Below are 26,052 nucleotides of genomic sequence, written 5' to 3'. Positions count from 1 at the left end.
CCGGGGCCCGATCCGCCCCCTCCCGCCGCCGGCCGGGCCGCACGAGCGAGGGCCGCCGGGGTCGCCACGGCCGCGGTGGCCGCCGTCGCCCCCCTGCGGGGGTGGCCGGGGTCCCCGGCGCGGGGGGCGTCGCTGCGGGCGAGGCGTCCAACATGGTGACGGCGCCGGGCCGCTGCCCCCGCGCCCCCCCGGCCGCCGCCCGCCGCCCCCCGGCGCCGCCGCCGCCCCGCCTGCCGTTGCCCGTCCGTCGCCAGACCGCCGCACGGTGAGGGAAAGATGAGCGAGGAGACGGCGACGGCTGACAGCGAGTAAGGAGCGGGCGCGCGCCGCCGGGCGCGGGGGCCCGGGCTCTGCCGCGGGCGGGGGGCGGCGGGCGCGGGGTCGGCGGCCTGCGGGCGGCGGCGAGCGCGGCCGCCCGGCGCCCGGGCCCGGCGTCCTGGCCGCGCGGAGCCTCCGCAGGCCGGGCCCGGCCGGGCTCCCGGGGCCCCGGGCGGCTGGGGGCCCCGCGGGGAGCCGCGGCGGCCGCCATGTTCTCCTTTTTGTGAATCGCCCTCATTTGCATAGCACCCTCTCCATTCATAAAAACCTAGCGCGGCGCCCGCCGCCGCCGCCCGGCCGCCTGGCTCGGCCCGCGCCCCGCCCGGCCCCGGCCCCCGGCCCCCCGGCCCCGGCCCCGGCCGCGCGGGGACGCGGGGACGTGGGAAATGCCGCCCGGGGAGGGGCCGGCGTCACGTGGCCGCCTCCATTCACAAAATACCTGGCTGTCCATTCACAGCGCCGCGCGCGGCCCGGGCCCTGGGCGGCCAGGCGGGCCCGGGAGCCGGGTCGGGAGCCGGGATCGGGGTCCGGAGTCGGGGTCGGGAACCGGGATCGGGGTCGGGAGCCGGGGTCGGGAGCCGGGGTCGGGGTCGGGAGCCGGAGCCGGGGTCGGGGTCGGGAGCGGGGATCGGGGTCGGGAGCCGGGGTCGGGAGCGGGAGCGGGGATCGGGGTCGGGAGCCGGGGTCGGGGTCGGGAGCGGGGATCGGGGTCGGGAGCCGGGATCGGGGTTGGGGTCGGGAGCCGGGTTCGGGGTCGGGAGCCAGGGTCGGGGTCCGGGGTCGGGTCCTGGGTCGGGGCTGGTTGACTGGCCAGCGCTGCAGACGCCGAGGCGGGAAGGAGAGGCCGGGGCGGCGGGAGTGCACCCTCCCTCCTCCTTCACCCCTCACCCCCCCCCCCCGTCCCCAGGAGCCCCGCAGGCCGCGGTCGTGACGGCAGGGCCCCGTCCAGCAGGTGCCGTGCGGTGCGGTGCAGGAGGTGTCCTCTGCGGGGTGAGGCGCGGGGACGCCGGGCCGCCTCCTGCACCGGGCCCGCCCCGCCCCGCGCCTGCCTGAGGGGCGGCGGAGCGCACCCCTCCCGGCCGGCCCGTACCCCGGGACGCGGGCCCCCCTCCCCGCGGTGTGGGCTCCGAGCCTCTTCTTTCCAGCCGCAGTTGGTAGGGAGCCGAGGTGGTGGGCCCTGCGCGGCGGGGAAGACGGTGGTGGTTTGAGGGCCCCTCCCTTGAGTGGAGGCTTCAATCCCCGGAGCCGGTGTGCGCAGAGCTGCACCTGACACCGGAGACACACCGGCCGAGGGGAGCCTCCCCTCCTCCTGCCCGGCGGCAGGTGTGGACGATGCTCCTGCAGATGCAGACCTCGTTTCGCGGGCCGGAGGGTTCCCTGGGATAAATCTCCACCGTGTTGGTGACGCACGCTGCGGTGTCTCTTAAGCAGCTGAACAAAGATGTTTCGTTTCAAATAGGATTAGGAGCACACTGTTAACTAGAACTTAAACTACGGGAAGGTATTATGTAATGAGGAAATGTCTCCGTGCCTCGTTACTGAATGGCTATAGCAGCACAGGTCCTCAGCCAGCGGGACCGAAGCACTCGGAGAAAGGAAATAGCTGAAATAGTAAGCATTTTACTTCCTAGCTGACATGAGCCAGAAACATGTCTGCTGTGTCAGTACTAGCCTTTCTCAGCAAGCTGGGATAATACGAGGCTTTGGAAGTAGGTCCATTAGAGGTACTTAGGTCAACTGTGATAAACTTGTTAGGGTGTAATCCAGGTTAGAACTAAATCAAAAGCCAATTTTTGTAGTTATATCATTTAGTACCTCCTTGAAAGTGTAACCTGTGGTGGGTTAATCTAAGGATGTAGATGACTATTTGTTTACTTCTGTACGTTATAAGTGTGTGTGGGTGGGTGGGTGTGTAGTTGGAAAGTATTCTAGAAATGAATGGGAAATAGAAAGCTGTGTCACATTAAGTATTGTTTATGTAGATGCAGGTGCACAAAAACTGTTTAGAATTCAGTCTATCTCGCTGTTTGCCTGCTTCAGCTTCATTTCCATCTTCTTTCTGGCTTAAACCTTGACAGTCTTGAATTGTGTTTTGAAACACAGTATGCTAGCCTGCCTGAAATGATCTCTGTCCCCAAACAGCTTCCCTGCCAGCAATCCGTGCCTCTCCTGTCTCTTTCTTATTTACACTGGAGTATCTATACTCCACCCCATTCTTCCATCCTTCCCGTGTGTCTTTGCTTTACTTAGCTTCCATTAGAGGGTTTATATATATATAAGGCATCTATTATCGTAACAGTTTGTTTACTTCTGGTTTTCTCTCTAAATCTCCTATTTGATCTTGCACAGTGGTTGGTGATAGATTAGTAAATATGAGTTTACACTGCCTCCTTTTAAAGGCTTTGTGTGTGTGTGTGTATGTGTATTCTAAATGGTTTTGATGTGCATTTGAAATTATTAGCTGTGCTGTAGGTTGAGAAATGTAAATTATTGAGCTTTGAAGGCTTTAAGGCCAAAATCGGCCTCGTTTTTGAAATGTGCTTCTGTAAGTCTGAGAAATAATTTATTTCCCGTCTAAAACTATCATAGAGGGAGTGACACTTCCAGAGGAAATGTACTCAAACCTGACTTCTGTAACTGTAAACCCACTGTGCTTTATCTTTACAATGCCAAGTACTGTGGTAGACACAAATACCTGCCAGGGTTTAGCCTCTGAGCTGTGCAGTAGAAGAACCCTGTTATCAAGAAGTCATGTGTGTCAGGCCGGGAGCTTGGCCTAGTGGTAGAGTGCTTGCCTAGCATGCACAAAGACCCAGGTTCCATTCCTTGATACCACATACACAGAAAAAGCCAGAGTGGTGCTGTGGCTCAGGTAGTAGAACACTAGCCTTGAGGAATGCCCAAGGACAGTGCTCAGGCCCCCGAGTCCAAGCCCAAGGCCTGGCAAAAATTTTAAAAAAGAAAGAAAAGATGAGTGTGTGTGTGTTGACACAGAAAGTTCAGAACTCAGCAGTTTGTATCTCTGGTGGTTTATTATTTTAAGTCCTTTTGGTCTTTCACAGATTTTCTGTAGGCAAAGCCTGTTATGAGAGACTGGCCAGACTAATCAGGAAAGGGTAAAAGGCACAGGATCCATTATTTCATGCTGCGGCTGGTGACTGAGAAGCGCCTGCATGGAAAGGGTGAACGTCTGGCCGGTTCTAAGGAGATTTGACTAAGTCTTACCATGCAGAGGAAAGGCTTTGTCAAAGAAAAGGCCCCGCTTTTCATGCCTGTCATCCTAGCTACTCAGGAGGCTGAGATCTGAGGATTCTGGCTCAAGCCAGCCTGCCCGGGACTCATCTCCAGTTAACCACCAGAAAACTGGAAGTGGTACTGTGGCTCAAGGGGTAGAGACGTAGCCTTGAGTTGAAAAAGTCCACTTCTCCAGTTTTCAGTAGAAACCGGAACCGCATTCAAGTAATGCTACTGATCTGAAAGTACTTTACCTGGGTTGGGAGTGTGACTCCCTGGTAGAGTGCTTGCCTAGCATGATGAAAACCCCAGCTTGGAGTCCTCAGTACCACATAAACAGACAAAGCCAGAAGTGGCACTGTGGTTCCTGTGGTAGACTGCTAGCCTTGAGCAAAAAGAAGCTTTAGGGATGGTTCTCAGGCCCTGAGTTCAAGTCCCAGGACTGGCATGAATAAATAAATTAAGTAAGTAAATAAATCAAAGTGCTTTACCCTATGCAAGAGTAGTTCATATAGAAAATTGTTTCTGAACTGAACCATGATTTGTATTGCTACTTCTGGTTTATAAGAAAAAGACATTGCAATATGAACAGAAAAAAAGACATTTCAGTACCTAGTCTTGCCTGTCTTTTTGATGTAGATGACACAGCATATTCCTTTGTTAGATGCTCACTTTGTACTAATTTACTTGAACGTGAATTACATAGTTGTAAGTATAGATGCATTTGCACTTCCATTAGAATAGAATAACATTAAGTACTATGGTGATATGTTGTGAATATTTTGATGTCATTAATTATTCTAAAACATAATTTGATAGTGATTATTTTTACTGTATGATAGAATCAATTTTATTAGTATACTTTTATATTTCTATTATTAGTATTAGTATTAGTGCCAGCTCTGAACTCAGGGCCTCGGCACTGTCCTTGGACACTTCTTGCTGAAGGCTAGCACTCTACCACTTGAGTCACAGCACCACTTCTGGTTTATTCTGTGTATATAGTACAGTAGTACAGAGGAATTGAACCCAGGGCTTTGTGCATGGTAGGCAAGCACTCTATCACTAGGCCACACTTCTGGCCCATGCATTTCTATTGTTTGTGAACATTGGATACTGAGGTTTGCACATTGAATCCTGCATTTGATCCTGTGGTTGCTTTTTTTAAAAAAAAAAAGTCAAACCTGTTTTTCCTTGAGACAATTATAGCAATGTAATTACAAAAAAAAAAAAAAGATGAACATAGGGCCGGGAGTGTGGCCTGGTGGTAGAGTGCTTGCCTGGCATGCACGAAGACCTGGGTTCAATTCCTCGGTACCACATACATAGAACAAGCCAGAAGTTGGTACTTAGGCTCAAGTGGTAGAGTTCATCCTGCGTGTAGCTGTGAGGATTATTGAAGATGAAAAAATTTGAGTATGGCTTCTGTCCATTAGCCACCATGCCGAGTATTTCTTTAGGGAACATACTAACACCATACTAGACTTCATGCTACGCTTAACAAATGACCAAGAAATACCATATAAGTAAGTCTCGCTCGGTTGTTTATCTACACCACATTAATCTAACACATTTAATCCCTGTGAGAAGGTTACACGGTTTCATTATCCTTTAATATTTAGATTCAGTTCACTGTTTCACTGTTTAATGACAGATTTCTCATAGCTGCATCTCGAGTATAGAACTAAAATTATTTATATAAATCTGTGAAGTTCTTTTCTTATAATACTTAAAATGTAAAAACAATGAATTTTTTCTTAAAATAGTTCTTAAAGGAGCTTCAGTCAAGGTGTTAGGTGACTGTAGATAGATAGGGTTTCGTTAACTTCGGTGGGAAGACGTGACATTCTATTCGTATAATGTGTGCTGTGTTAGTCTTATGGTAGAAGGCGATTTTAGGTGGATCTGGGACAGTGCCTGTACTCAGTCCTCAGAGCTACAGAGTGAGGTCCCCACGGCATTTGATAGCAAGTCAAGTGTTTGATAACTAGTCAAGTGTTGGCAGGGCCAGCTTGCCAGGTACAGTTACATGCTAAGGTCCTTGGGGTTGGAACTTCGAAATGTTCCTTTCAAGGGGCACAGCTCATTCCATCATATCAATAGAGAAGTGCCTATCTTCTCTCTTGGCATAGTTGCTGCTCAGGCGTTACAGCAGAAAGATAGTATTTATAGTTATCATGCCTTGAAATTATAGCTGTTAAACCCATTAGTTAGTAGATGGCGTGTGTTTAGAAAGAACCGCACTGCTGGGCAGAGTAGAGCACTATAGAGACGAGGCAGGAAGGAGAATAATGAGTTCAAGGACAGCCTGGACTATATAAGGAATTCCAGGATAGCCTGGAGTGCCTAGCCTGTCTCAAAAAACGAAACCCCACAAACACAAGCCAAAGACCTGGACACGTTGCATAACTTGTCTTTGTGTTTGATTCTCCATGTGTAAAGCTAGGATAATATGTCCCTGCTTCAGAGGCTGTTACGTAAATGTCACCTCCCTCCTCTTCAGCTTTGACTAACGATAAGGGAATGTTAAAAAGAACTTCTAGTTCTTCAGAAGAACAGGGGTATGTTCATGAAATAATCAGTGCTCATTTCTAAAGGTGGGATTCCTTTTTTTTTTTTTTGTAAGGATTATTAACCTGTTAGAAGCATTTGTTTTAATTTCGATGTTACAAAGCACATTTTGTTTTGTTATTTGGAGATAAAGTTTTGCTATTTAACCCAGGCTGGTCTCAAACTTTGTATGAGTATTGAGCTTTCTATTCCTGTTTGGCCTTTTTTTTTTTTTTTGGTGCCTGTCTTGGGGTTTGAACTCAGGGCCTGAGCATTGTCCATGAGCTTTTCTGTGGAAGGCTAGCACTCTACCACTTGAGCCACAGCTCTACTTCCAGCTTTCTGTGGTTAATTGGAGGTAATAGTCTTACTGCCCAGGCTGGCTTCTAACCAAGATCCTCAGATCTCAGCCTTCTTAAGCTTGAGCCATTAGTACCCATCTGGCCTGTATGTTTTGATCCTTCTTTTCAGCATATCTGATTCATAGAACTTGGTGTTGTCTGTTTTTAAACAATCTTATTTTGGAGTCATTTTATACTTTTTGTTGTTATTTTTTGTTTTTGTGGCCATGGGGCTTAAACTCTGGGCCTGGGCACAGTCCTTGAGCTCTTTCAGCTCAAGGCTACCAACCCATCCCTGGAGCCACAACCCCACTTACAGTTTTCTGGTGGTTAATTGGAGATAAGAGTCTCATGCCTGGCTAGCTTTGAACCATGATCCTCAGATCTCAGCCTCCTGAGTAGCTAGGATTACAGAGTGAGCCACTGTGGCTATTTTATATGTTTTTAATGAGGCAGTCTTCTGTGAAGTCTTGTATTGACCAGCATGTACAAATACAGAGACCGGCTGTCTTTCTTGTGGAGCACAGGTTTCTGTGGTAGTGGTCGTCGTCATGTATAATACTGTTGACAAGACTTGTACTTGTGCTTCTGCGTTGAGGTTTTGATTTCTCTCTTTTTTTTAATGGTACTTGACAGACACTGACCCAGGGCTCTTGATCCATAGTAGACAGGGGTCTACCACTAGAGTGATAAAGGGCTGGGACACACTCTGTATCTTATGTTTGAGGTGGAGTCTTGCTAACTTGAACTTTGTCTTGAGCTGGCCTGGAATTCCCAGGCCTTCTGCTGTTACCATCTGAATAGATGGAGTGACTGCTCTTGTGTTGTTATCAATGGCAAGAATATGGAACTACATCATAGATACATGATAGCATATGTAAAACTGAAAACCTCTATGAAATGGAATGAGGTAGAACCGTGTGTAGTCATTAGTATTAATGAAAGCAGATCTGAAGACAAAAATTAGAACTCTTAGAAATGAGAACTGCTTCCTGTGTCTGTCCGCATTAGATGGATGCATACTCACAAAGTGGGCTTGTTGTCCCTGTCAGGTAGTGCTTTGTATGTTGGTAAGTGATTAAGTACCCCACCACCTCAAAAGTGAAAATAAATTCTTGTACTTTGAATAAGGGTGGATTTCTTTCTTTCTAGATCAGGTTTTCAGTGTGTGGCTGGAGGTCATAGTTGATGGAGGTTGCAGTTCTGTAGTTCAGTTAAGTTCTGCAATTCAGGGCATTTGATTAAGCAATGGACCCAAAGGTAACGAGAGTGAACCAACAAGCTGTATTTTACAATCAAACACATTTGTTTACAAAGCCAGATGGTAGAAAAGGGATCCGTACTAATTAAGTGTCTCGCAAGAAAAAGAACTATGTAGACTGTAAACTGGTGACAGAGCAGTGAGCTCAGCTCATGGTGCTTGTGAGGCTGGAGAGACATCTGGGGTTTGGTGAGTCGGGGATCGTGTCCAAAGCGGTGAGGCAGGAGGCTCTTACCCGAACAAGCACGCACTCTCCTCAGCACGCAGGCACATCCAGCACAGGTGGCACATCCCTGAGCATCCGTGTTTGTGGTAGTGCCTCTTTTTAGGTGGCCTAGTGTAGAGGGCTTGCCTAGCATGTGTGATTCTTCCGTACCATATACACAGAAAAAGCAGGAAGTGGCGCTGTGGCTCAAGGGTAAAACACTAGCCTTGAGCAAGAGAAGCTCAGGGGCAGTGCCCACACCCTAAGTTCAAGCCCCAAGACTGGTGGAGGTGTGGCTCAAATGATAGAATGCTAAATGAGCGAAAGTGTCATTTATTTGCCAAGAGTCTCCAGGTTGGAAATGAAAAAAAAAAAAAGAAAGAAAAAGCATTAACTGTTACATGGATAGTTAGTGGCAAACTGTGGTCCAGACACATTGTAGCAGTTCATATTTCCATCAGCACTGCAGAGGCCACAGCTGTTGTAATACTATTACAGTTTTAAGTCCTTATGAGGTAGGAAGGAGGGAAGTATCTCATTACTGTAATTGGAATTCACTGATTACTAGTGGGGTGGGATAGCCTGCCTGCCTGCCTTCCCTCCTTCCCTCTCTCCCTCCCCCCCTCTCTCCCCTTCCCTCTTCTCTCTGTTTTTCCTTCCTTCCCTCCCTCTCTCCCTCCCTCTTCTCTCTCTCTCTTTCTTTCTCTCCCTCTCTTTGTTTGTTTGTTTCCAGTGCTGGGGCTTGAACTCAGGGCCTGAGCCCTCAGTTTCACGTCATACTGAGTTTCTTTTTTGAACGTCTTGGACTTTGCCTTCCCAAATGTGGATGGAGACACTGGTGTGGGACCTAGGAATTAGTTGTGTAATAAACACATCTGATTGCCATGTGTTAAGACTCGTGTCTCACCACCCACACACTGAAGGAGCCTGTGCAACCTGCCTGCTGTGGGTGCTGCACTGTCTTCAACACTGTCGTGTTCTGCTCTCCATGCTCCATATTCCCTCTCCATCCCAGCATCAGCCACTGCGCTCCCCCTCCTTCAAAGACTGTACCACATACTATGGTACCTACTGGAAAAGCACCCCTACTGAAATGCTTATCCATGCATGTTTCTTTAGTGGTTATTTGCTGCCTTGCACTCCTTTTGTTTAAGGGTGTTATTTAACAAACAGAACAAAGATGTTTGAGCTTACATAGGGCTTGCTGTGGAGTTAACAGGGAAGACAGTGAAGGATAGCACCCTATCTATCTGCTGTGGCAGCGCTGGCTGTCTGGGAAGGAGTAGAGGTGATTGCATTACTTTTTGGGGGGGAGGGGCGGTTGTGGGACTTGAACTCTGGGCCTGGGCCCTGTCCCTGAGCTCTTCAGCTCAAGCTAGCTCGTTACCACAGCCCCACTTCTGGTTTCTAGTGATTAATTGGAGATAAGAGTCTCATGGACTTTGGTGCCCAGGCCGGCTTTGAATCACAATCTTGAGACGTCAGCCTCCTCAGTAGTAAGGATGACAGGCGTGGGGCACTGGTGCCCAGCCATTCCTTCTTTAAGATGTGTAAGAAAGCCTTTTGGAGGCACTGGTGGCTCGTGTCTGTGATCCTAGCTACTCAGAAGGCTGAGATCTTAGGAACATGGTTCAAAGCCAGCCTTGAACAGGAAAGTCTGAGCCTCTTATCTCCAAATGGGTACCAAAAATGTTGGGAGCAGTGACAGCATACGGCTCTTGTGGTGGAGCGTTGCCCTTGAACACAAAAGCTCAGAAACAACGCCCAGAACCTAGGTTCAAGTCCCAGGACTGGCACAGAAAACAAAAACAAGAATAAAAACCACCTTTATTCCAGACCTAGAATCCATTAAAAAACAACTTTTGGGGGGGGGGGAGATGATAAGGGGGATGGGTCATGGGACTTGAACTCTGGGCCTAGGCACTGTCCCTGAGCTCTTCAGCCCCACTTCCCATTTTCTAGTGATTAATTGGAGATAAGAGTCACATTGTTTAGTGCCCAGGCTGGCTTTGAACCTGGGTCCTCCGATCTCAGCCTCCTGAGTAGCTAGGATGACAGGTGTGAGCCACCTAAAAACAACTTATGAAGAAGGAAAGAGTTGTCATTTGTCTTAGAGTCTCAGGAGTTCCACTTTGTGATTGTGTGGGCCTGCAAAGGAGAGCCTCGAGGTGGGGAACCACAGTGTGGAGCGGTCACGGGGCCGGGAGGTGAAGAGGGGAAGGCACTGTGGGCTCCATGTCCCCTTCAGGGGCACATCTCCAGTGACCTCACTTCCTCCCATTAGCCCCCACTTCCTGGATGCCCCCGTCTCCCAGTGACATCGCAGGCCTGCCACCACACCTTTAGTTACATGTCCTGTGGAGAACATTTTAAGACCCCAGCACACACCTAGGCCTGTTGACTGCTTACTCTGGACAGCTGCTGCTTTTCAGCATCCTGCCGGTCCACCAGACTCATTTTCAGCATTATAGTCTTGGTTATCTTTAACGCCTGCCTTTTTCTGTATACCCTCTACCTTTTATATTATTTGTTCTGTATGAATTTTGTTCAAAAAATAGATTAGGATTCCATATTCTTGCTTTGTCTATGAAGACACTGCTGCGTTGCCAGCTTTGTTATTAACAGAGGACATGGATTAGATAGTCTCTTCCTAGCTGCCTTTCTGTCTGCTTCCAGAGATCCCAAGCTTTCCTGATCCTGTTTTGCAGTGTTAGCTGTTTTTAGGTGCTAAAAGGAAGCTGATATCTACATTAACTAAGGTAATGACTTATCTGTAGCTTGACCTTGTCAAGCAAACCATGATGACTTTGTTAAGGTCACCCTACTTTTTTCTTTCTTTTTTAAAATTAATTTATTAACATTGATTTTTACATCTTATTTCAAATGGCGTGTTTAACAAACACAAGAAGGGAATCTATATACAATCACTGGCACTTAGATTTTAGAACATAATCAAAATTAGGCTGAGGGTTGGTATGTCATACATACATATTAATCTATGTAATAAAACATGTCTATAGAGTCAGAAGTTTTTATGTCTGTGTAGTTGTGTTTATATTTCCAATACCATGTTGCATTGGGTATGCAAATATTGTGTCCTCGCTCTTATACTGTTTGGATCTAATAGTCACATATTAAGGATACCATGCGCCTTTTGTTCCTTTGGTCTTGACTTCGCCCTACTTTTTTCTTTGGGGAACCATCCCTTCTTCACTTTCAGACCTTTTTATTGAGTGGATTAGCTGTTTAGATTTGTTTGGCTCAGAGAATAGCAAGTAAGTCCCCAGACAAATCAAGAAACTCGGTTCTAGGAAGTTTGAGGCTGAGAGGAGGCCGTGTTCTGGGACTGTAAGGATTTCACGATGTACAAGTTCTGGGGCGTTCCTGAGCCGTGAGGAGCCCTTAGACACAGACAGTTTTAGAATGAGATTGGATTTATTGAGCAGGTCATTTTGGTGTGTAGCCCTGTGAGCACACTTGAGGCAGGTTGATGGAAGGGTCGCTATGGGCCTCACCCGTGGACACTGTCCATCTGCAGTCAGGCATGTGTTCGTGCACCCGTGCAGGAGTTGTGGAGAGCCAGGGAAATTCCCTCACAGCTTATACTGGAGAAATCCTACAGCTTGGGATAAGAGAACTTACTTCTGACGGACTGAATACTTGAAGGAAGATGCTATATTTATATTGGCTTACTAGCCATGTATTTGTTTGATTATGCCAGTGACAAAGTTGAAAGAGCATGGCTTTTGTTTTGTTTTGTTTTTGTTTTTGTTTTTATGTGGTGCTGAGTATGGAATCATGCACATTAAGCAATTGCTTTACCCCAAAACTACACCCAGCCCTGGTACGAGGCTTTCTACCTCAGATTTTTATTTGAATCCTTAACTCTGTGACGTAGTATCTGTGTAATTGGGTATGGAAAAATGAAGAGGTTATGGATATGTTGCTGTAAGAAAAACTAGCTCCAGGGCTGGGAGGTTAGCCTAGTGGTAGAGTGCTTGCCTAGCATGCACAAAGACCCGGTTTCGATTCCTCAGTACCACATACATAGCAAAATGCCAGAAATGGTACTGTGGCTCAAGTGGTAGAGCTCTAACTTTGAGAAAGTCCAAGGACAGTGCTTAGTCACTGAGTTCAAGGCCCAGGACTGGCAAAAAAAAAAAAAAAAAAAAAGGAAAAGAAAAACTAGCTCCAAAGCTCTGTTATTTTAGGCTAACTGGAGAGATGTTATTGGGATGGAGTGTCTTTGTTTGCATTCCCAGAGGAATCCTATGCTTTCTGCTCATTAGCTACTGCCAGATTGTCCTTTTCAAGGCTTAACTCAGGGCTCCCATTCTTTTTTTTTTCTTTTTGCCAGTCCTGGGGTTTGGACTTAGTGCCTGAGCACTGTCCTTGGGCTTTTCTCAAGGCTAGCACTCTACTACTTGAGCCACAGCACTACTTATGGTCTGGCTTTTTCTGTCTATGTGCGACCGAGGAATCAAACCCTGGTCTTCCTCCATGGTAGGCAAGCACTCTCCCATTAGGCCACACTCCTGACCCCTCAGGGCTCCCATTCTTAAAGCCGCTCTGTGCCATGACACATTGGCTGGCAGATCTATTGTTTTTTCTGTCTGCTTTTTGTTCTCCAAACCAGTATGCATTTTTTTTCAGTCGTGGCTTGAACTCTGGGCCTGGACATTGTCCCTGAGCTCTTACGCTCAGTGCTACCGCCCTACCCCTGGAGCCACAGCACTACTTCTGGTTTTGTAGTAGTTAACTAGAGATAAGCGTCTCAATGGTCTCTTGTGCCCAGGCTGGCTTTGAACCGTGATCCTCAGATCTCAGCCTCCTGAGTAGCCAGGATTACAGGTGTCAGCCACCACGCCAGCTTACAATCCATTTTATTTTATTTTTTTACCAGTCAGTAATATTCTTTAAATTTAAAAAAAAATTATTATAAAGGTGATACACAGAGTGTGGTAACAGTTACATAAGACAGGTACTTAGTGTCTTTTTGGAGACTGTCGTCCCTTCCCTTCCTCTCCCATTTGTTCCTTCCTGTCCCCACCCACAAATTGTACAGTTCATTTTTAGCATAGTGTCCAGTGAATAGCACTGCTGCGTGTGAGGAGCATTCTAAGGAAGTGTTACCAGGGACAGTCTTATTTATTATGAACAGGATTGCTGAGCTGGGTGCTGGTAGCTCCCACATGAAATGACAATTCAAAGCCAGCCCAGGCCGACTTTTATCTCCAGTCACCACCAGAAACCCAGAAATGGTGCTGTGTCTCGAGTCTTGAGTGAGAAAGCACTGGGATCATACCTAGGCTCTCAGTTCAAGCCTAAGGACCCATGCATGCGCGCGTACACACACACACACTCACATGCATGTAAGAGAGCAGCAGTGCCTTGCAAAAAAAAAAAAAAAATCAGGTCAGTCAGTGAATCTGTTCGGAGTAGTGCTTTCCTGCCTGTAATCTCCACTTGCGAGAATGTTGTTCAGGGTTGGCCTTGCAAATGCCTTGTCACAAAAATAATCAAAGATCCATGGTTACGGAGTTGTTTTTCACATGTACCTGTTCTTGCCTACCTCAGTGTTTGGTTGTTTGAATCCAGACATGTGAATCTCAGTGTTCTCAGTCCTTTACCATGTGATCACACTGCGATTGTCATAGGTGTTTCCTTGAACACCAGGAACTTTAGAAACAGAAAAGAAAGAAACGCTGTCACAGTCTTTGCCAATTATCTCTCTACTGTAGTGGCACTGCTTCAGCTTACAGCTAGGCCATTTACAGTTCTGCCTTATACCCTCTGCCTCTTGCCTGTAGAATCTTGAGAGCAGACAGGGAGGGAAGGGACCTTGGGTCTTCTGAACGAGCATGCATTCTGTGTAGGCCTATAGCCTTCCAAACATTCTACTGTGTGCTGTTGGTGTGCTCTTCCTAAGTCCTGGAAATCCTTTCTCCCAGCTTTCCTCCCTGGCCTTCCATGCTTAACATGCCCACCTCCAGCTCCAGCACTGCTCAATAGCTGCTTTGTTTGCCTTAAGGTATGTTTGAGAAAGGTACATACTTTATACTAGTCCTTATGGTTCCTCCCAGAGAAGTGAGGACAGACCCAACAAGGTTTTTGAATGTCTTTTGCTTCCTTGGACCCAAGACTAGGACTCCTCCTTGCACATGGAGAGCCCATCTTACAGAGAAAAGACCAAAGAGAGTATGTGCATTCAGGCCACAGGCTTCTCCTGACTTAGGGCATACGTGCTCACAGTAGGCCCTCCCTGGCCCTCCCAGGGCTCCAGAGTGCTAAGGAAGCAGATTCTGATTGTACTTGTCCTTCCCATGACAGTTGGAAGGGAATAGCCCTTTGGAGCTGTCTGTTTCATACTTGGTCTGCTATCTTTTTGTACTTAATGTCATTACTAAAAACTTCTAAACTACGTATGTGGCCTGTTTTGGGTTTCTGTTGGATGGTATTAAATTTTCAATGAAAATTGAATCAATTTATGTTGAAAATGCAAAGATTAACTATTAGTTTGCCTTGTAGTCTTCTAAACTAGTGTGGCCCTTTCAGAGGATGGCTGTAAATTGCCTTCTACAGGATGATCAACTGTTAACTGTGTGACTGTGTTGTGTAGACCCCTAGAAAATTCTAAATGTTGGGCCAGGAGTGTGTCCTAGTGGTAGAGCACTCTGCCTAGCATGCATGAAGCCCTGGGTTCAATTCCTCAGTACAGCATACACAGAAAAAGTTGGAAGTGGTGCTGTGGCTCAAGTGGTAGAGCATTAGCCCTGAGAAAGCTCAAGGACAGTGCCCAGGCCCTGAGTTCAAGCCCCAGGACTCACAGAAAAGAAAAGAATTGCCGAGAGTTTAGCCTAGTGGTAGAGTGTTTGCCTACCATGCATGAAGACCAGGGTTCGATTCCTCGGTACCACATATATAGAAAAAAGGCAGAAGTGGTACTGAGGCTGAAGTGGTAGAACTCTAGCCTTGAGAAAAAGTCCAAGGATAGTTGCTCTGGCCCTGAGCTCAAGCCCAGACTGGTAAAAAGAAAAGAATCCTGAATAGTGACTCCTTGAATTATTCTTGGTTGTTACTGCTCTTCAGAGCCACCCTCGTGGTATTTCTGAGAAGCTTTCACTATGTCAAGTAGCTACTGAGCTCCTGTGGTGTGGAGACACTGCTGAGATAGCCAAGAGCTCTATTTGGAATACTGAAGGCCATATTCAGAATATTGATGTTGGTGGGTTTTATTCCTATCTATATGGCTGTGTCCCTTTTCTTGGGAAGATAGTCTGTTGTTCATTGGTCCCTTCTACGCTCTTCATACCTTTATTGTGTCCTCAGGTTTGTTGCATGATCCTTGAGGAATTGACATCCTCCCCAACCCCTCTTGTTCCTCAGTCTTCTGCCAGTGTTGTCACAATATATATTGTGATTCAAGTAAAGCTAAATACTTGTCTCTGTGTGAGTTGAAAATATACGGAAGTGCTGACTGCTTTATTGAGAGCCATTTCCTAATGTTGTGTTGTCACAATATATATTGTGATTCAAGTAAAGCTAAATACTTGTCTCTATGTGAGTTGAAAATATACGGAAGTGCTGACTGCTTTATTGAGAGCCCTTTCCTAATGTTGACTCTATATTCCCTTCTCAAGAGAGTCATCTGCTTCCTCTAGAATGGAGAGGCTTCTTTCACTTCATCTAACTCCTAAACGCACATTTGTCACTCAGTGCTAGTGAAGATAAGTCCACAACCATAGAATTTTACTAAAGACACTGAGAAACAAGAATTAGTGGACTCCTGTGCTTTCTTTCTAGCTTGCTACAGAGGATTTCCAGTATAATTACATATCAACATGCTTGAAGATAGCATGTATTTAACATGCATCAGAAAAATTGCTGTGCCTTAAATTAGAATTAACTAGCCATTGTTAGCCATAAAGTATCAATTACCTGAGTCTTCTATGATGGAAACATTTATAAATTACCTAGTCCAGTTACAGGGCTTCCTAAAGAGTACAAAAATGAAATTGTATAATGAGTTTCAAATACAGGTTTATTCATTTTCACTCCAGAGTCTGTAGAAATCTCTAATAAACTTTGCTTCCTGTAAAAGGATGAAAATTTAAAAAAATTAAATAAAAGGGTGAAAATTACACTTCTTTGTACTAGCAAGGGGCCCTTCTCAAGGATATCCTTGAGATGGAGGTCTAGGCACAGAAGACCCTGCTGCAACCCCCTCTCCTACCTGCCTGCTCTCTGGGTGAGTTCACATCTCTCTAAGGGCATGTCTGTTTTTTAGTTATCCGACATGAGAACATCCAGCTTTTTTTCAGACAAAACTTTATTTACTCTGTCTGTACTCTATAATTTCCACATTGCTCAACATCTTTAGAAAGAAACTGATGTGATTTGTGGACTATTTTGTAGAAGAACATGAAAAATGTTAAATTTACCAGCAGTCCAGTTACCAGTTTTATTGTGAAGCAACGGTGTTGTAGACTAGCATTTGTGCATGTTCTCTCCAGCACAGTCTGTGACCCTGAGAGAATGAATGACTATTGGAGATTGGCTCATTCAACGATGGAAAGACTTTCTTATTTCTCTCCTGACTCCAGTTGTCTTGTTGAGTAGGTGGTTCCCACTTATTAATTCTTACTTAGGCTGCTTTTACTGTTTGACCGCTTACATAGTACTTCCCTTTACACTGGGATCACAGAGGAGTTCCGCATGTGGAAAGAAAATGAGTGGGAATTGATTTTGCCAGGTCCTGATACATGCCTTGTAAGTGGCTATGGGTATTTCCGGTTGATCTTGATCTGGCTACCGTGTTAATAAATGTCCCAGCATGTGGTCACCTGTCCAGATTGCATTTCTTTTATTGTAAATAGTTGTGTGCTTTATATATTTTTATAGCATTTATCTTTTTCTTTGAATTTTGTGCATAAACTGCCAGTGTTTGCTCTGGGTTCTTTATCTCCTTTTACCCCCTCTCCCTTTACTAGTTTTAGAATTAAGAGAATGTCCATTTTTGTTATTGCTTTGTGTGTGGGATAAGTGTGTGCACGCGTGCGTGTGCGTGTGTGTGAGAATAATGTGTCCTCCTTTATTTTTTATTTTTTTTTTTTTTGGCCCCTTTCTCTTTCTGGCCCTGCTCGCTCTGGCCCTGCTCGCTCCGGCCCGGCTAGGCCCCCTTTCTAGCTCAGGCCCCGCTCGCTCCGGCCCCGCTCGCTCCGGCCCTGCTCGCTCGGGCCCGGCTAGTGTGCCCTCCTTTTTATTCTTCCCAAAGACCCCCATCCCTCTGCCCCCTCAGAACTTGTAAATACTGTAGGGTTTTTACAAGTGTGACTGTAGTTACAAGCTTTGATGTGGAGCAGTGATCCATACCTAATGACAAGAGTGTTTGAGGCTGGTTGAGTGAACCTTTCCTGACCGGTGGGACTGTGGGCCCGGAGAATTGACTCCAGAAGCCTGGGAAGAGTCGGTGATCCTGGCTCTGAAGGAATGAGGAGGCAGTGGTGCCTGCTCAGAGACCATGGGATCCGGAGCTCTGAGAGCAGCACGGCCACCAGCACCTTTAATATTAGGCGGGTGGAATTCTGTGGACCCCTACTCTCAGAGCTTTTGTGTCTTCAGCTGCTAAGTGACTGTTTGTTCTAGCAATAACAGAAAACCAAGATGTGCTGTGCTCTCCTACTCCATTTCCTGCTTGTCTGTACTTTGTTCATGGTGTGTGCCTGTAAGGGCATTTAGTGTGTAGTTGAAGTTAGATTTTAGCGTAGCCCTTGGGCTCCTCGATCTTAGGGGTTTCCTCTTGTAAGGTTGTTCTTTAAATTAATGTCCATATTTTACCTTTTTTTTTTTTTTAAAATTATTTTCTTTCATGTGTTGTTCTTGACCTTAAATTCTTGCCTAGAGTGTGAGCTCACAGGGCCCCTCACCCTTGCTCAGCTGGCTTGCTCAAGGCTCGTGGCTGTCAGTCTACCACTTTGAGCCATTTCTGCAGTCTGGCTTTTTTGCTACTTAATTAGAGATAGAGTCTCCCTGACTTCCTGCTTGGGCTGACTTTGAACTGTGATTCTCCAGGTCTAAGTAGCAGTATTACAAGGGTGAGTCACAGGCACCCAGCTGACAGTGGATACTCCATGATAAGCTGTTTTTCTGAGCTAGATCCAGGAAGCTTCATGATGAAGGAACCATGGCGTGACTGCTGACGGGTCATGAGGCGGAGGCAGCCCTGGTGCCGGAGGGCAAGGTCCATTCCAGATCTGTCACAGGCTGGTGATACTGTCGCTTAGAATGGCATTTTGGAAAAGGATTGTTACACCTCATCGGCTGGATTTGAGTGCTTTCACTGTGTGTGTGTGTGTGTGTGTGTGTGTGTGTGTGTGTGTGTGTGTGTGTGTGTGTGTGTGTGTGTGTGTATGTATCTCCGTCGTGGAGCTTGAACTCTGGGTTCCGTCGTGGAGCTTGAACTCTGGGTCTGGGCGCTGTCCCAGAGCTGTTCAGCTCAAGGCTGCCAACCTACCCTAGAGCCACAGCACCACCTTCTGGTTTTCTGGTGGTTAATTGTAGATAAGAGTTTCATGGACTTTAGTGCCTGAGCTGGCTTTGAACCGCATTCCTCAGTCTCAGCCTCCTGAGTAGCTGGGATTACAGGCTCAACCCGATTCTTAGCTGTGGCTAATCATTTGTAAAGGTATGACAGAGTGGTTGTCCCCTGAGTTTGCTACACAAATGATTTAGCTTCAAAATTGTAATAGCATTTATTGGGTACTTGAGTTAATTACAACACTGACCACTTTATGTGAATATCCATTTATTTTTCATGACACTGTGTAATGTAGGTATTACGCCCATTTTGTAGACTAGAAAAATGAGGTGGGGAGAGGTTAATCATAACACTTAATTAGAGGGATTGCCTTAGGAATCTTGGAGATCTGCCTTGTTAATATAGAGACTATTGTGTATTGCTTTGAATTGGTGATTACTATGCGGAAAATATTCATGCTAGCATTTAAAGTTACTAATGGTTAGCAGAGCAATTTAGATGTGTGTGTGTACATGTACACACGTGCACTGGGGCTTGAACTCAGGCCTGTGCCATTGCTTAGCTTTTTATCCCCCCTCAAGGCTGGCGCCCTACTGCTTGAGCCACTCTTTTCCAGCTTTTCTTGCTGGCTAATTGGAGGTAAGAGCCTCAGATTGGTCTTGCTTGCTGGTTTCCAACCTTGATCCTCAGCTCTCTGCCTCTCAGCTCTGATTGTAGGCATGGGCTGCTGTTACAGGCAAGAACCACTGGCTGTGACTAGACTTTTGTCTTGGCAGTCAGACTCAGTCCTACCTTTCCTTACCGGTAAGACAAATGCCTGCTTTACGGGGGTTGATCAGGCAAGGTGTTCTCCCTGAAGTCCGTGCCGATGGCAAGGCCTGCTCGGGAAGCCAGCTGTGGCTGTGTGTCTTTCCTCTTCTGCTGTTGCGCCATTGCCTTTGGAGCTTGATGTTGCTCCTTAAGTACAGCATCCTTGTGTCATGCGTCCTCCATGGGGCAGAGCGAGTTCTGCCAAAACTTACCTCAAGAACATCAAGCCAGGTGGGCCAGCTCGTGCTTGCGACCCCAGCTTCTGGGTCAACCTGGGCTGTCTAAACAAAACCAACATCAATGGTCTCCAGTAGTCCCATGCAGTGTTACTTCTTTGCCCACACTATAAAGAGTCTCTCCACAAAAAGGAGATCAGAACCTTTCCCTTTTGTTTATATATAGGCTTATCAATTAATGCCCACTAGATAAGTGACTAGATGAATAAGATAGGAAAGGATAGTTCTCCATTGTGAACAGCCTTCAGGGAACTCAGGCCTTGTGAAATAGTACGGAACCCCTCTTTCTGGATTTAAGGATCTTTTGTGGGGGAGGTATTTTTGTCTGTTGTAACTAGAACTGGAAAGCAGGTAGTAGTTGTTACCTTTGTCATCTTTTTCATAGATGGATTTCACAGCTTCAGGGTTTTCTTTTATGTTTTCTATTAGTTTGCTGTCATTGGTGGAATAAATCACTACCAATTTAGTGCCTTAAAAAATAGAAATTTGCATTAATAACTTTTGAGGCCACCAATCTAGATTAGTCTCCTGAGTAAAATCAGGGTGTTGGCTAAACTTAACAGTTCAACAGAAGTGTTGTAGGTGGCTAGCAGTGAATTGGAAATATATCCAGATCTAGGAAACAGATCTGAGGAAGAGCCTACCAGTGAAATCAGCTTGTCTGTTTCGTGTAAGCTGGTGGTTCTGGGAAATTAATCATTGGTGGTATTAAATTTAATTAAAGCTGTGCTTTCTCTTCACAGAAGATAGTATATTTGTAGCTTAAAAAACTCACGTTTGGGGGCCGGGAATGTGGCCTAGTGGTAAATTGCTTGCCTAGCATGCACGAAGACTCAGGTTCAATTCCTCGGTACCACTTACATAGAAAAAAGCCAGAAGTGGTGCTGAGGCTCAAGTGGTAGAGCCTTGAGAAAGCCCAAGAACAGTGCCCAGGCGTTGAGTTCAAGCCCCAGGACTGACATTTAAAAATTTACTCTATTAGCTCAGCAGGCGCGATGGCTAACACCTGTAATCCTAGCTACGCAGGAGACTGAGATCTGAGGATCAGGGTTCAAAGCCAGCCCAGGCACTACAAAGCTGTGAGACTTATCTCAATGAACCACTAGAAAATGGGAAGTGGTGCTGTGGCTCAAGGGTAGAGTGGTATGGTAGCCTTGAGCTGAAGAGCTCAGGGACAGCACCCTGGCCCAGGGATAGGGTGGTAGCCTTGAGCTGCCTAAAGAAGTCATGGAAAGATTCTGTAGGCCAATTTGCTGGGTAAATAAATAACATTTGTTTTTATATATTTTGGATGAATAATTTAGGCGTCCAGTTGGTACAAGAAATAAAAAGTGTGGAATATAAGCGTAGCATGTTTGCTTCAGCATTTTACTTACAGTGTTACCCCCAGAGCTTTTGTAGCCTTAAGAGAAAATTAAATGCAGAAATACAGGTGCTGCCGCCTGCAGTGGACGTGCAGACTGGTTTAGGCCTTCGCCAGGGCCTCAAGGGCCGCACGCATGCTCCCAGGGAGGGGTCGGGGGCCTGGGCGCTGGGCCGGGTCTGTCTGTCTGTCTGTCTGTCTGTCTGTCTGTCTGTCTGTCTGTGGAAGGCTCACTCCACGCTGTGCTCTGCTCCAGTAATAGTTACGCACGAGTGCGCGCCGTGGTGATGACCCGAGACGACTCGAGCGGCGGGTGGCTGCCACTCGGAGGCAGCGGGCTGAGCAGTGTCACCGTCTTCAGAGCCCCTCGCCCGGAGGAGACCGGCTGCGCCGACCTGTTCGTCCGCGGAGAGCGACTCAGGGACAAAATGGTAATGGGCCTGAAAGCCGCCTTCCTGAATTGGTGGTGGGAATTGTTTTGGCCTGTGACCCAGTAGTTAGGTTTTGGCGGCTGTTGGAGACAGTGACATAGGACAGTTTTCCTCCGTGTACTCGTGTGAGTGATGGGGAAATGTGTATCCACGGTCCCTCCACACCAGGCCCAACACGTCCCTTCCCCAGTTCCCTCGAGGACCAGAGATTGCAAGTCTGTGGTCAGACTAGTGTGCCTCTGCTTCTGTCTGTGTCTATCCATCCCATCTATCTATTACCTATCTTCTCTTCTGTGTCAGTCCTGGGTTTGATAAGAGTCTCACGGTCTCTGCCTTGGCTGATTTGAACCACTGTCCTCAGATCCCAACATCAAGAACAGCTAATATTAAAGGCATGAGTGCCCAGCAGTTTCTTTAATATTTTAAGTGCTATGAGAATTTCAGTAGAATTTCTTGCTTAATTCTTTTTAATTCTTAGTGTTATATAGCTTTAAAAACAAAACAGTATTCAGGTTTGAATGCATGGTCCCTAAAGCATGAATAAAAATGAGGCCTTGAATTTAAACCTGTCCTAGCAAAAAAGAAAAGAAAAGAAAAAGATAACATGTAAAATGCAGCAACATAATCTAGAAGTGATAAGTTTTGAGTATTACTTGTTCTGTTGTGTGTCATTGCGTTATATAATTTAGCTTTTAATAAATTGCTTACAAAAATTCCTAAATATAAGACATCAGGCTCTCCAGAACTAGGCCAAGCATTCTAAGTGTTTGTGCTGAACTTCAGCCAAACCAGGGGTTTGTAGTAACTCCGTGGTTTCCAGCCCACAATCCACGGACAGGCTGTGTGATTGCCACTGTGCTGTGAGGGTGTGACACAGTCACGTGTAGTATTCTGTCCTTGCTCAGATCCCCCCTAACTGTGGGGGAGAGACAGGAGACAGTGTTCATTATTCAGAAAGCTGAGATGTGAGGATCAGCAGTTAGCACCAGAAATGGAGCTGTGGTTCAGATAATGGAGCAACAACCCCGAGGCAGAGGGTAAGCAAAGGGACAGGCCTGAGTTTCAGCCCCAATACTGATACAAGAACAATAACTGTAACTGATAATGCTAATGTATCCATTCTAAGACAGCATCTCCTCAGGAAAGGCTGTCTGAGGAGGGTGTATGTGGCTAAATCTTCTGAATGTGTCAGTGATACTCGTGAGAAGGGAAGGACTGCGCTGCTCACGTGCTGAAGGCTGTGTGAAAAGTGAGTGTGCCTTCAGTAGAGCAAGGAGAGTACAAAAATGAAAAGGCCACGAGAATAAACTCAAACCACCTTTGCAGGACCTGGGAGGTCATGGTCAGAATTTTGTTCTTAATCTTGAGCACTAAAAACACTGAAGACATTGCAGCAGGGAGGAGTCTGAGAAGATTCATGCTTTTTATTTAAAAAAAAAAAAATCTGCTCCACTTGAGAGTGGAGAAATAAAATACGTATTGCCTGATTCCCCCCTCTTGGAAGTTTTGTGTGCAGTAGACGTGTGCATTCTTGAAATGACAGTGTGAAAACATTATTTCGCAACTGCATGTGACCACATCTTAGGTCTTTTTATTGTGTGGCGTTGTGAAATAGATTAAGATCCCTGTATGAATAAGTTTATTTTTTAAATACTCCTTTCTATTTTTTATTTATTAGATGATTTTGATTTATGTATGTTAACTTTGGCATTTGGCTTTTGGCAGGTGGTTTTGGAATGTATGCTTAAAAAAGACCTCGTTTATAATAAGGTCACTCCCACCTTTCACCACTGGAAGATCGGTGACAAGAAGTTCGGCCTTACCTTTCAAAGTCCTGCTGATGCTAGGGCTTTCGATAGAGGCATTCGAAGAGCTATAGAGGATATTTCTCAAGGTAGGCGTTTTTAAAAATATTTTTTAATAGGATTACTATACATGTTGCTTCTCTCTGGGGCAGCAACACGGGAACGGGGAGGGACACACAGGGCCAGCCTGTAGTCCCCCGGGAGCCGAGCGAGGTGGTAAGTATTGATGACCCAGCCCTCCCCCAATTACCGGGGAAGAGAACCACGCTAAGCCAGAAGCAGTGTTAACCATGAAAGCGCATCAGATCTCTCTGCTGATCTGATCTGCTATTCTCTCATGTTCTCTCTTTATTGCGTCAGACAATTAGTTATATACTGTTGGGGTAGGAGAAGGTGGGAACTGGAAAGCTAGCTAATAGGAAGAGGGCCTCTGTGCTACCACTAAGGGTCTGGGTGGGGCTTTCAGGTACTGGGCAGGACAGGTGCAGGAAAGCGCTCGAGACCTGAGCTGCTGCGAGACTCGCGAAGCTGCGGGGGGTTCAATCAAGTCACGTATATAGAGATGCCTTAAGAGAGGTATGCAAAGGACCGAATGCCTGGTCAAAGCCCTTTAATTGCCTCTGAGCCAGGCCTCAGAGATGGAGGTCAGGCCCCAACATATACAGATATATATGATACATTTATATATGTATATTAAAAGCTATCTTACTTAAATGTTAACCCAAAGTACTCTGTGTGTGTGTATGTGTGCTTGTGTTGTGGGGCTTAAACTCTGGGCTTGGGCGCTGTCCCTGAGCTCTTCAGCTCAAGGCTAGTGCTCTACCACTTGAGTCACAGTGCCACTCCGGTTTTCTGATGGTTATTTGGAGGTAAAGGTCTCATGGACCTTCTTGCCCATGATCCTCAGTTCTCAGCCTCCTTAATAGCTAGGGTGACAGCCCCAAAGCACTTTAAACAAGTCAACTTTTGTGTTGGTGGCCCTACTTTGAAAGTAAAGTTGTGGGTTCTTAGCTTGTTTTATATTTGTTAAATCACAGTCTACACGACTTGCACGTGTGAGCGTGGAACTCCTTTCTCTCAGCATCCCACAACTGAATGTCTCAGTTTGAAGCAGAGGGAGCGCCAAGGCGGCAGTCATGGCGTCCCAGAGAGGTGTGTGCTGTTTTTTCAAGCACGCCTCCCCTCGGTGACTAGACAGAGACGTAGAACACACAGAGTCAGGCACGCTAGCTGTCCACAAACAAACCCATTCCTTTTTATATGTGACCAATCCTAAAGCATCTAGAGTCTGAGTGGAGGAAGTTTATTTTCGGGTGAGACTGGCTCAATGCTTATTTCAGCAAAAAGAAATCATGTTATTTCTGTAAAGGGGGAAACAGCTGAGCTTTTATTTCTCTCTAATGAAGAAGAATATCTTTATAAATAAGACTAACTTTCTATATAAAGTAACTGCAGCTTTGTTACCAGGCCGGGAGCTGCTGTCTAAGGACAGCGCTATTGTATTTGGGAGGCTAAGGCAGATAGGTTGTGAGCTTGAGGTCTGCTCAGGCTCCATAGGACACTGTGAGAAAGAAGGGAAGGAGGAAGGAGACAAAGTCCAGTGAGATGTACTACACTTTATTTTTTCAGATCGCATTTTATAGGAAAATTAAGAAATGGAGCTACTTGTAAAATGGTTTGAACCATAGCCAGGAGTGTGGAAATGCTTAGTGCAAATGTGTTTTGACAGTACATGAAACTGCTGAATGATGATTTCGTTCCCCTTGATAAGAGTAGCATTTGGTAAATAAGCAGTCTCTGGGTTTTAACTTGGGAGATTCGTCGTGGAGTGATAGGAGAGGAAACACAATCTCCATAGATGAGTGAGCGTTCTCAGCCTGGCTTCTCATCTGTGTCACCCGGGGTCTTTGGAAGTAGGGGGGCTGCCCCCACTCCACACCAGGCATCCCATGAGTCCCACAAGCTCCAGGGAAGTGCTTAACTCAGCAGCAAGGCCTGTGCTCTTGCTTGGCTTTTCATTCAAGACTGGTACTCTGTCACTTCACTGTAGCTACTTGGAGATTGTCTCTCATTTGTCTGCTTTGAGCCACGATCCTCAGATCTCAGCCTTCTGAGTAGGATTATAGATGTAAGCTACTAGCGCCTGGTCGGAATCCTAAGATTCTTGAGCAGTGGTTGTGGTAGAGGAAAACTTGGCATCTGACGCCCTGTGCCTTGTGTTCACGAGATGGTGATGAATATGAAAATCGAAGGCCTGAATTTTGATCTGTTTCCTAGGGTGCCCACCGTCGAAAAACGAAACTGAAGGAGCAGAAGATGACTTACAAGTAAGTAGTGTGCCTTGAAAGGAATTTCTAAACGGGACGCATCTCGGGAAGTCATTAGGCTTCACAAATAAACAATGCGTAAACGAGGGGATTCATGGCGGCGGTGGAGCTGAAATCTGCAGGACAGGCAGAGAACATTGCCTTCGATTCCAGCAGACCTCAGCCTTGCTCTGAAGGCCTGAGGGAAGTCTCCTTCATTCAGTGTCTGCTGCAGTAAATGTGAGCACAGCTGAACCACAACTCCGCCACTACCCACTGCTGGAGGGGCGTTGATGGTGCCACACCACCCAATTAGCCTGGGGCCCTGTCTCCAGCGGGAAGAGAGGGCGAGGTCACACAGGAGGAAGCACAGCGTGCTAATAATAAGCGCTGCGGACGCCTTTGCATTCAGCTCACTGTGAGCTGCAGGCAGTATAAGTTAAGGTGAATTAGTAGTTTTGGTAACCACATGATCAGAGATTTCAAACATGCTTCTTGTCCATGCTGTGTCTGTGAAAATGACAGGTGATGGCTTGCTAAGAAAAGAGAGATTAGTGTATTATTCTCCACAAAGCATTTGTCACCACATATTTATGGAAATAGTCACTGCCTGTCGAGCTGTGGCTTTGTAGTAGTGTATATCAGAGAAGAGATG

General features: G+C 46.5%; 1 protein-coding gene across 2 annotated transcripts in view; it reads left to right on the top strand.

Moving 5' to 3' along the window:
* The first annotated feature begins 204 nt into the window (after positions 1 to 204).
* Positions 205 to 26,052, top strand: part of Spred1 (sprouty related EVH1 domain containing 1) — a 31,538-nt gene continuing 5,690 nt past the window's right edge. For both annotated transcript variants that reach the window (XM_090318628.1, XM_090318627.1), the window contains exons 1-4: positions 205 to 308; positions 21,112 to 21,286; positions 23,012 to 23,180; positions 25,369 to 25,418. In XM_090318628.1, the coding sequence (XP_090174754.1) occupies positions 277 to 308; positions 21,112 to 21,286; positions 23,012 to 23,180; positions 25,369 to 25,418 (426 nt within the window). In that variant the 5' untranslated portion in view covers positions 205 to 276. The remainder of the gene's footprint in view (positions 309 to 21,111; positions 21,287 to 23,011; positions 23,181 to 25,368; positions 25,419 to 26,052) is intronic.

Source organism: Megascapheus bottae, chromosome 25 (assembly GCF_031878675.1).
Source record: "Megascapheus bottae isolate mThoBot1 chromosome 25, mThoBot2.hap1, whole genome shotgun sequence".
NCBI lineage: Eukaryota > Metazoa > Chordata > Mammalia > Rodentia > Geomyidae > Megascapheus > Megascapheus bottae.
Note: the sequence above shows the minus strand (reverse complement) of the source record. Positions and strands in the feature narration are given on the sequence as shown.